This window comes from Syzygium oleosum, unplaced genomic scaffold, assembly GCF_021117445.2.
Source record: "Syzygium oleosum isolate NSW1041296 unplaced genomic scaffold, Sole_v2.1 Sole_v2.23, whole genome shotgun sequence".
In the NCBI taxonomy this organism is placed as follows: domain Eukaryota; kingdom Viridiplantae; phylum Streptophyta; class Magnoliopsida; order Myrtales; family Myrtaceae; genus Syzygium; species Syzygium oleosum.
In genome coordinates this window covers 571742-582944 of record NW_026607507.1, presented here as the reverse complement: position 1 = coordinate 582944, position 11203 = coordinate 571742, and the positions used below count along the sequence as shown (strand labels likewise).

General features: G+C 40.0%; 2 protein-coding genes across 5 annotated transcripts; one reads left to right on the top strand and one right to left on the bottom strand.

Annotated features, from left to right (window-relative positions):
- Positions 1-866: 866 nt before the first annotated feature.
- On the top strand, positions 867-3501 carry LOC115674556 (sigma factor binding protein 1, chloroplastic). Of its 2 annotated transcripts, XR_008814292.1 has the most exons (3): positions 867-1608; positions 2701-2888; positions 3013-3501. XR_008814292.1 is itself a non-coding variant. In XM_030596966.2 (2 exons), exon 1 carries the CDS (start codon positions 1082-1084, stop codon positions 1559-1561), a length of 480 nt encoding a protein of 159 aa, XP_030452826.1. In that variant the 5' UTR covers positions 867-1081; the 3' UTR covers positions 1562-1608; positions 3013-3501. The 2 variants fall into 2 exon arrangements, 1 of the variants encoding a protein (XP_030452826.1); XM_030596966.2 differs by lacking the exon at positions 2701-2888.
- A 3274-nt stretch (positions 3502-6775) lies between these two features.
- Positions 6776-11203, bottom strand: LOC115674892 (dolichol-phosphate mannose synthase subunit 3-like). 3 transcript variants are annotated; one of them, XM_056321474.1, is made up of 4 exons: positions 11068-11203; positions 8631-8752; positions 8417-8524; positions 6776-7094 (listed from the first exon to the last, which is right to left on the bottom strand). In XM_056321474.1, the coding sequence occupies exons 2-4, from the start codon at positions 8730-8732 to the stop codon at positions 7035-7037; spliced, it is 270 nt and encodes an 89-aa protein (XP_056177449.1). In that variant the 5' UTR covers positions 8733-8752; positions 11068-11203; the 3' UTR covers positions 6776-7034. The 3 variants fall into 3 exon arrangements, with proteins under 3 accessions (XP_056177449.1, XP_056177450.1, XP_030453276.1); XM_056321475.1 differs by having other exon boundaries at positions 8631-8759; positions 11068-11186; XM_030597416.2 differs by lacking the exon at positions 11068-11203 and adding an exon at positions 9016-9320.

The following is an 11203-nucleotide window of genomic DNA, read 5'->3' as shown; positions in this document are numbered from 1 at the left end:
TTTTTTTATTGGATGTCTCCGAAGAGACTTTTGTCTTGTTCGCCCCTTTCTTTTTTTTGGGTCCGTCCTTTCCATTTTCAAGTGTATGGTCCTAATTTATTTTTCTCTAATAAAAAATAACGACAAAATTATAAATTAGTAAAAGGCGCGTCTTCATTATTAACTGGAATGTACATTTTCACCACAATCAGAAAAATACATGCCGTACCAAATAAATGCTAAATAGCTAATTTCAGGACGATATCAATTAATACACTTTACCCTACATTAAATAATTCCGTACATATCCAACCCTACAAAATTAGTTTCGTACATACAACAGTAGCAGTTAAAATAGAGATATATTTATTTCAACTGTCATGTTTCGGTAATTGGTGTTCACTAGGTGAATGATAAAATAAAAGATAAAGTCACAAAAAGTCATATGCGACATATTTATCATGAATTTTTTGTGACATAAAAAATCTCAAATTATATCCATATAAAATATTTATCATAATTTTTTTTTGTGGTATAAAAATCACAAAACTTGTAACTATGTGAGATATTTATCCTCCGTTAAAATTTAATTAGGTGATTTTTTAGCCAAAACAATGTCGTTTTTATACCATAGCAACATTGTTTGCTTTCTGGCATCCATGTAAATAGATTTTTAACGGTTCTCATCGACAGAATTGTCACGGGGGGCAAATGTGATACAGGTAGAAGTTTGAGATTTTTGGTGCTACGGATATCACGATAGACATAATATATAGTTTTTTTGGCGGCTTTTGCCCAAATTTTTTTTTATTAGAAGAAAGTGTGGGGCACGCGCCTTTAGAGTGCTCGGGACAAGTACAAATACGAGGCCAAGATATCGCCATTTCCATTGCTAGCTTCCATTTGCTGCCATCAAACGCACGCTTTTTTCCACCAGTTTTCCGCTCTTATCTTCCCCATCCCCTCCTCCTCCGAGAAAATCTCGTACTTCCTTCACAGCAACTCTCATTTGCAGCCTCAGACCCACGAAGGAATCCCCCGTGCGAGAGAAGAAAAGCCCTCTTCATTTTGCGTCCAATCCGCAGCAGAATTCGACACCACCATGGACGATTTGCTCTGCAGCATGCAGAAGAGGAAACCCACCAAGAGATCCAAGCCCAAGAGCAAACCCATCAAGGTCGTCTACATCTCCAACCCCATGAGGGTCAAGACAAGCGCCTCCCAGTTCCGGGCCCTGGTCCAGGAGCTCACCGGCCGCGACGCCGAGCTCCCCGACCCCGCCAAGTTCGACGGCTCCGATCCCGACGGCGTCGGCGCGGTCGCGAAGGCCGAGGCGGCGGAGGATGATGATGATGATGCCGTGGAGCCAGGGAGGAGGTCGAGTCTCCCGAAAGCGGGGTCCATCCAGGATCACCACCACCATCATCAGAATCACCCGAGCGGTGGTGATCTTAGTAGACTGGGTGCCGGCAGCTACGAGCCGTTGGATGATGAATTATTCACTCCTCAAATGCTGGAGACACTCTCGGGCTTGCTTCCGCCAAGCCTGTCGTACGAGTCCTCTCGTATGGATCTGGCCTAAGGAGAAGAAGCCTGAGAAGTTAGACGCGGAGCGCGAATAACTGTGAAGTAAGTGCTAGGAGAAGTGACTTTTACTTTCGTCTTTTCTTTAGTTGCTGTACATGTATGTAAATGGCGCTTAGGTACGGCGTAATTATGCCAGTAAATAAGCAGTGACCAGCCTCAAGAAGCAACTTCGTGCTTGGTTCGATCCGGTCGAGACCGCATAATATGCTCCTGTTATTAGAATCCTATGAATAATCAATGTTCTTCGATCGTTTCATCGAGTTGTTGCGCCCTTTGGTGTTTAGTTGTTGGCCTAATTTGAAGAATTTATACCCAATTCCGTACCTCTCGTGATATCCGTTCGAACCGGTTTAGATGTTGGATGATGAGTTGGGTAAATCGTTGATAGGGAGATTTTCTTACATGCGAACTTACGATGATTTCGGAAGAGTTGGAGCTTTTAGGTAAGTTTTCACGTTGCCGACATGGCGGACCGAGTTACTATGGTTAGGATTAGCATATGCCTAACCTGATTCTTGATAGATCGAGTCAATCAATAGAGACAAAAAAGCGAAAACGAGGGCCGATTTTTGAGAAATCTAGCCCTAGCAAGGTAGCCGACGCTTTCAGTGCCTTTTCTACTTTTTGGCTGCGAGGAGTGTATACACCAAAGAGCTGGGTTTAGCATTGAAGTTGCACAAAAGCTATATTGCCCGTTGGTAAAAGCCGCAAGTTTTGACAACATTTTCTAGCTTTTTCATGCACCATCTCCAGTTGATACTCTCCCAGAAAGTTAGCCTGAATGTGCACCGGCAAAGATGAACATCTCGTTGAAAATATGAAGATGATTGAAAAAGGTCACCTGAGTCCATGATCTAGAGAAGTCCTGATTAGATAACACAACCCCTATCCGAACAAAACTATAAGAAAGTGATATCAGTATCAGTTTGCTCTTTTCCCCGGTTAAGTTAGTGTTAGATGCCAATATTATCATTCACATACGTATATATATATAAGAAACAAATTCATGTACCTGGACATTGCGCTTAGTCCCAAAAGATCAGAATTTGCAAATCTAGACCATTTTTCTATACTCTCGAAGGAACTACAACATGATAAGTGCGATGTTCTCAGAAAGGGTAGCTCTCTTTTTAGGTTACATCCGGGGATAACACTAGAGGAAAATCGTACGAGTTTTTTCTGAGCACAAGCAATACTTTAGCTGGCATTAGAGCGTTCTCCATCTGAGCATCAACACCCAAGTTGGAGCTTGGAGTTAGAGATTTCTTTGCCTATACATGGCTAAAGCTTCTAGCTTCCTCAGTGCAGGTCTTCTCATCATTGTAAGTCTATGGCTTGCATAGTTATCACCCTGATCATAACGAAAGACAGATTTAACCAAACTCTATTGCGTATACATGCATGCAATAACTATGTATCCGTCTACCAATGTGCATGTTTGTGCAGCGCGCAAGCTTACTGATCTCGTCGGGCGCATTGAACCGGAGGCGCCGCTTATTAATGAGCTGAAAATCTGGTACGAGAGAGAGCCCTAGCCCAAACTGATGCGTGCATGTACTGAGCTAAGTTCCTGTACGTGCTCCCTCCAACTTGCATAAACATCTGCCTGACACTTTTTCGAATTCAATGCGTTTGTTTTTGTCCGGTTCACGGGTTCACTGTCTTTGGCCATCTGCTTGTTTTTTTGTGATCCAATGGGCAAAATATTCATTTGTCATGTAATGCCAAGTGATGCTTTTAGCATTCATCTTCTCTGGATGTATCAGACGTGGTTAACATAAGGTTAAAGTAGCTTGCAGCTGCATGAAGGGTTTAATTTATGAAATACTTATGTAAATATATATTTATATATATTTAATCCAACTACTCTTGTTGGATTTATTTATTCAATAGTTATAGGCCCACGTATCGGCATGCCACGTGCGATTTCTCTTATTCGCGTGTGTTCGAAATGTTTATGTTACTTTCTTTTTTTTCTTGATTTTTGTGGTAGCTCACAAGGTCGAGTGAGGTTACTCAATTAATGGTGCTACTTCATCTCTCTTACGGTCGGCTTCCTAGCAATAATTTTTTTAGAGCCACGTTTCATCCATGAACGATTGGTGGGTATAAATATGGATATTACCCGCATTTATTTTCGATTAATCAGCTTGGACATGAGTGGATATTCCTATAAACTCGGGTCATCTACCAATCAAACAGGTGGTCCCATGCCTCTTAGGCTGTCCTAATTACTATGGTCGTACCACGATCGGGCAATTACCGGGACATGAAACCTTGTTAAATTACCTTCTTATACTAATGCAAGTGGACATGGATATTCTCTATTTCCATAGGGGTTCCCTATTGGCTAAGCCTTTTTCCAGGTTCCAATTCGAACAGTGGACCAACATCTCTATCGGCCCAACCTGGCTCTTGCAGTGCCAGAAACTTTCAACAAAAATCCCACCTTCTTTTGGAATGGATGCGTGTGCGTAGAAGACAGTGAAGGCACGCGTGTGATGCATACTGAACTGTGGGCGGCAATCTTAGGTCCCAAAAAGCTGTCGTGCATCAACAGAGATTTCAATGGAGTAGGGTTCTTCTAATCCTCAAAACGCTGGATCGAACAAGGAACATCGGACCCGAACTCTGGGTCTCTTCTCGGCAGACAAGACAGTCCATTTCATAGTAGGTCCCTCCTGAATTAATCGTCACGAAGCCGTACCAAATTACTGATGCTACTTGACTCTGCTTCGATGTATATCCAAACCGGTTGGGAGCAACTTGAGGACGCTGCACGTCGTCTTCAATCCTCTGATGCAGAAAATATCGCAAGCAGTGATTGCTTGATTCGATTGATTGGGGCCTGTTGACCATATCGCACCACTGGACTCTAGCTCCTTAAAGTTATGGGAGTCGCTGCGGTGGACTCCTCTACTGGACTTCTTCCTCCTCCTCCTCCTCCTCTTTCATTTTTCTAAGGATTCGACAGGAGAAGGTTGAAGATGTCTAATGGAAAAGCTATACTCTGGTTGGTGGGGAAAAGTACTGAAAAAGTCCTAAATATATATATTTTTAGAATTGAATCTTAAGCTTTTTGTATTTGTGTCAATTCAGTCAATCTTGTCAATTTCAACCGGAAATCGCTAACATAGACACTAGCCGCCCTACGTGGCGTAGCCAGCGCTGACGTGGACAATTTTTAATAATTTTTTGAATTATTTATTTATCTATTCATTTATTTCTCCTTCTTTTTTTTTTCTTCCCTTTTGGCAACCGGTTAGAGGAAGAAGTGAAGAAAAAAAAAGGAAAGGGAAAGAAAAGAAAAAAGAAAAGAAAAAATTCAAAAAATTATTAAAATATTATTTAAAAATGTCTACGTTTGCGCCGGCCGCGCCACGTAGGACGGCCGGCAAATGTGTTAGCGATTTTCGGCCAAAATTGGCCGAATGTATTGAATTGGCACAAATGCAAAAGGTTTAGGACTCAATTGGCCAAAAAAAAGGTTTAAGACTGAATTAACATAATTATAATAAGTTTAGGACTTTTTTTGGTAATTTTCCCCTTGTTGGTGCTTCAATATGATCCATTTATTTGAATAACCACTTAAAGTTCATCACTTCAGATGTCGGTTTTCTAAACAAATCTTTTAATCCCAGCATCACTATTCTTAAGAAATTCACCATGAGAAGAAAAGATCATGGTGCTTATTACACATAAATAATCACAAACTTGGGGCATGATGACATGTCTGATAATCGTGCAAATCTTGTTGTGTCTAGTTACCCTTTTATTATACATGTGTTTGTGTTGAGCCAGTTCGACGCGTTTCTTAAATTTGTCATGCTTGGGTTGGCCATACGTGTGTTATACTCCTGTTTCGATGAAACACGACACGAATAGGCTTATAGATAAGAACTTGCATAGCCCAGATGGTTGGGTCTAGGAGCCCACGCAACCCAAGAACAAAAACCTCACCAACTTAATACATACAAAATTTAAACATAGACACCGCTAACAAGTGCACTCAGAGCAGTGTTTAGCATGCTTAATATGAAATAATTCAATATTCAAAACAATCTTAAGGGATGATAAGCGCATTCAACATCATTGCTCTCGAGACTGAGATTTAAATCACAATATTTGCTCATTCTTTTGGAGCCACTTCTGCATCTTTGGTACTTAATCGGTATGTACTTAATCGGTAGGTGGAGAAGGGGGATCTGTTAAAAATTGTAAGGATTTGGGTGCTCAAAATATTCAATTTTTTTTTAGTTTTCTGTCGGAGGATGAAGTCAATCCTTAAAAGTAGAAATGAGCGGGACTCGGTAGAAATCTATCTACGCATAATCAAAGTTATTGCAATTGGAGTAATTCTAGGGTTTTTTTTATTACTCTGTTCCATGTCAAAATGAAAAAGAAATGAAATCAAAGACAAGTCACGATAGATTCGTGATGAAACTAAAGTTGGATGACATGTATATAGTAAATGTTAATATGATTAAAAACTCAAAACCGGTACATTCGCGTCACATTTACTTCAAATTAATTTTTGTGTCACAAAAATTTCCGAATTGATGCGCGCGCGTCACATTTATCCTTAACTAATTTTTATGTCGATTTTATAGATGTAAGTGTACCAATTAAATTATTTACTTACACATTTACTCATGGATTCAATATGTATAAAATAACTAATTGAGAAGATTTAAAGATAAAAAAAAACAATTGAAATCATCTCTTCGCTTTACATAATAATATAGATAAAATACGAAAACCATTGACACAATACCAAATCTTGACATATAAATTCGTTATAATTTGACATATTACTTTTACACGATTTGTTAGAACTTATAATAATTTTATTCTCGTCCAAAACATGAAAAAAAGGTTAGAATTTTTTTTATAAAAAAAAGCAACTCCAAATGATCCGGGCTCTTTTAATTTTGGCGATGGCCCTGGCTTTTTTTTCTTTTGGCAATAGTGAAGAAATTACCCCAAATTATGTTCTCATCTTTGACTGGATCTGGACATATCCTCTTTTGGAAAGGCAAAAAAAGTTTAATGATTGCACAAACATATCAATATATTTGGAAAGTAAATTCCCTAAATCTCATTTCTCTATCTCCATTCTTTTTTGGGCCAGACTGGTTTCTCTCTATCTTCAATCACTTCCTCAATGTCTATAATCAAAGGCAATCAGTACATGAAAGAACTCACAATCGAGAGAGAGTACTGTACGACTATACATTAAAAAACTGGCTAGAGGATGGTGGACAAGATGAACAAAAATTCGATTTTACCTACAAGCATAAGCTCCAGGAGCATTACTTTTCGTGATTGGTTGATAACTTAACCCGATGCTCAAAATTGTCGGAAAGCTCGAGTAAGTGTTCATCAGCTGCTCTATTCCTGGAAGACTCGGAGATTGATTTCCACTCGAATTGGAATGTTCTGTGTGTAAATGAGTTCAGTAAGTCAAATCATTCAGAACCAACATCGACCCCTCTTTGCTTCAAGTAATGCTTGGCCTCGACAATGTCCTGCAAAAGATTCAACTCTCTTGCCTCAACTCAAACTATATATTCTAGTTAAAAAAAAAAAAACTCAACTAAAATGTGCGTAAAATATGGGCAGGTATAGAATACATTGCTAAGTGCCAGCAAATTGTACAACAATGGAGCAATTGTTCTGAAAGACGAAATTCATATGATTCATTGCAGCTGTGTGCCATCCTATTATCACATCATGGATATTTCACCACGGTCTTTTACCACTCCTTCCAGAGACACCAAGCACAACAAGCATGAGCTACCCACTCAGAGAGTAAGAAATTGTGCTAGATGTAAAGTCAGGTTCAGGTTACCCCATACTCCTGTGGTTGACCCATGAGTCAGCCTTACCACAGGCGAGCCAGTTAATAAACTAAATTGAGGAACAAGTCCTCTTGCCATAGAATGCGTCCCTCTTACCCTGCTAGCAATAGAATTCACAGTCGTCCACAATGCCCCGCTAGTTCTTGCAGCATGCAGTCCCTTCAAACCACCTGCTAGATTAAATCTAGTAACAACTCCTCTTCTTTCTTTTGCTAGAGCAATGTGACCCTCTTACTTCGCCAAAAAGACAATCCATGGTCACGTAAAATACTAGACTAGCTCTTAGGGGACTACATTTCCCCTAGACCGCCCACCACCCCCAAACAACACACATAGAGTGGTCACTGACAAGCCATTGAGTAAATACCATGGGTACTGTTTTGAATCTCAGACCACTTGCTTCTCGAGGTCAAGACAAAGTCGAACTTATGGAAATACAATGATATATGACACCGGAGCCATATAATTTATGTCCCAGGGGTAATAAGTTAAATGAAATGCTCCAAGAAACCTGTTAAACCAAGCAGCAAAGTGCCAACCTAAAAGATTGGACAAGATTTCATAGACCGCCTAAACATGAAACCAAGTGACGTCTTGAAAAATACAATTGAATTTCAAAACCGAAAACATATACAGACTTTCTTCGAGAAATGCTGGAAGAGACTAAATATGTTAGGAGGTCATAACCTCAATGATGTTCTTAATCTGAAATAAGAAAAAAAAAATATAGGCAACACAACTAGCTCCCTCGAGAAAATTTCCTTTTAGGCATTCACTCATGCACTTTGCATGCAGCACACTACCAGTAATATTCTTATTTAAGAAATTATAAAGAAGAGACTCAGTATAATCCTTACAAAAATATACACGCTAGCACCGAAAAGAAACAGATACAAAGAGAAACGAAACCCGTTGAGAGTCGAAAACAGAATATCGATGTATGAGCCTTGTCCAATAACAAATTTAAGAAATTTCGAAAGACGAAATACCTGCTGCAACAACAATGCCTCTCGAGGACAAGTTGGAAAGTGCATTAGGCCGATGCCAACCAATAGCAATCCATAGCATCCCAGTGAAACAATGAAATATATTGGTAGCTGAAGGACAATTAGAAACTCAAAACGTCAAGCTATGCACGAAAGGAAGGATCATACAAGTGTAAAGGAGATCAGAGAAGGGAGAGGCAACTAAAAAGATTCTTACCAACCAAGTCTGACTTCGTGGAACTACACACATCTCCAGGAGACCAATCCACATGGCAGAGATAGCCATCAACAAGGTAATTATCTTCACAATATGCTTCATTATGCTCAAGCAATCCTACCCTTCGTCATACGAAAGTACAAAATCAGACCAGCAAGAGCTAATTTCCCACCAGATTTGCAACAATATCTTTCAGCCATGTCAGCGAGATATAGACTGCCATTTCAGGATATTCTATACAGAAATTTCTCAAACAAAACATTTTTATGTTCCGTTTTTCACTTTCAAGCCAGTATTGCAAACAGTTGTGCACACCACACATAAGTCAATACTAGTCTTCCCTAACTAATTAGGAAATTCTAAGACATGGACATCAAATGAATACCTTATTCGACTTAAAGAATATATCTGAATCAAGGGATGAGGGAGAAATTCAGGAAGCCGATCGAATTTGGTGTGATCGAAACTTTAAACCCAGAGAAAATTTTGAAGAATTAGCCAGAGTTTCAAGAAATGCAAACCTTTCTGTTGTAGGGAAGAAAAAAAATCACACCTTGAACGGATTGGTGAAACTTTTAGAGTCAAACCCAACAAAGCACCTAATGAAAGCTTGGAACAAATACGGATGGGGACTCTTTGAAGGTGGTTTAAAGGTACTTACTCAATAGACAGTTTGAATAGCCCATTGATCAAGAGCATGGGGTCTCCCAAGCCCATTCCTCGCGTGACGTGGGAATTTCGTCGTTTTTATGTTCCTTTAGCCTAAATGATTCTAGGAGTCGTCACTAACCATTTGGGGTCGGCTATAAACCAAACGAGACGCAAGAGTGCCATCTCATTTCCTACGGAATTACAGATTCTAAGCATGGACACTTGATTACGCTAATATTTCCATTAACGCCATTTCGGTACCACTAATTTGGAGTGAAAAGTACCAAAAAAGTCCAAAACATATCGTATCTGTACCAATTCAGTCATATTTTAAATTGGAACAATTTAGTCTTAAACTTTTTCTGAATTGGTACCAATTCAGTCCATCCGACCAATTTAGGCGGGAAATTGCTGACATGGACGCTGGCCGTCCTACATGGCATTGCCGGCGCTGACATAGAAATTTTTTATAAATTTTTTTCCCTTTTCTTTTCTTTTCTTTTTCTTGGCTTGTGGCCAGTGCTGTGAGGGTCCTCGCCAAAGGCCGTGAGGGCAACCCCCAGGCGGCGAGGTCTCGGCCCTCGCCAGATCTGGTAAAGGCCGCCCTCGCCCAGGCGGCAACGGTCAAGCCCTCACCAGAGGCCGAGAGGGTTGAGCCATCCCTAGTGGCCGGTCGCTGGCCATGGCCAAGTACTGGTCACAGGCCAAAGGAAGAAAAGGAAAAAAAGAAAAAACGGAAAAAAATTTAATAAGAAATTTGAAAATTTATTTAAAAATTATAAAAAAATTATTCATGTCAGTGTCAGCCGTGCCATATAAGATAGCCGGAGTCCACGTTAGCAATTTCCGGCCTAAATTGGCTGGATAGACTCAATTAGTACCAATGTGAAAAAGTTTAGGATTAAATTGGTCCAATTGAAAGGTTTAGGACTGAATTGGTACCAATGCAATAAGTTTAGGACTTTTTTGATACTTTTCCCCTAACTTGGAAGGTTGTTATTTAAATGGTCATGCAATCTTGATCACCGATTATGAACCTAAAGGTATTAAAGCGACTAAATGATGCATATCTTCTTGAAGGGATTATGAACCTAATCTACCAACAAGCTATTGAAATGACTTTGAAGTAAACAATCAAGTAATGAAAGCATCTAAGTAAAAGGTACCGGAAATGAAAACCCGATACAAGTCCGGCAAAGAATATACAAGGCCATGTTGTAAGCCATAGGACATGATTCCCATGAGCTAAATTTGAATCACGTTCAATTTCTTTTCCAAAAAGAATAGTCACTGGGACTAAACTTAATGAAACTAAGCTAAACCTAGAGCTAAAACTAAAAAAATCTATTAAAGGCCTAGTTTTAAGCATTTTCTGATTTTTTAATATTTTCGAAATTTTTATTATTATTTAATATACAGTCATCCATTTGCAAAAACACACAACATGCGGACGGAACAAAGGGATACAATCATAAGGTACAACACGAACTTCACAGAGGGTCGGCATATCAAGTAAAACGTATGGGTACGCGCTCGAAGTAATCCACATGCATTTCGCCGAGCATGTGGTGAGCGCAAAGTGAGGAGAAGATATTGACCATTTCTTATAACTCTAACTCAGATCCAAACCCAAAGAAATCATTAAGAAACACCCGAAATCAACTATTGCAGCTCGCTCAAAGCCAGCACGCGCATGGACTAAACGAAAGAACGAATCTCGGTTTCCGGTTGGACCAAAACAGGATGAAGCACGGGAGGGAGGTTCACGGGGATGAGCGAGACTCACCGGAAAAGCTGGGAATCGGGGGAGAGGGAGTCGTGCGAGAGAGGGCGCCGGCAGGAGGTCGTCGGACGGCGACGGTGGAGATGGCCGATCGGGTTCGGCCAAGAAGAAGGAATGCGTGAGGCTGTCTCTAGAGAAA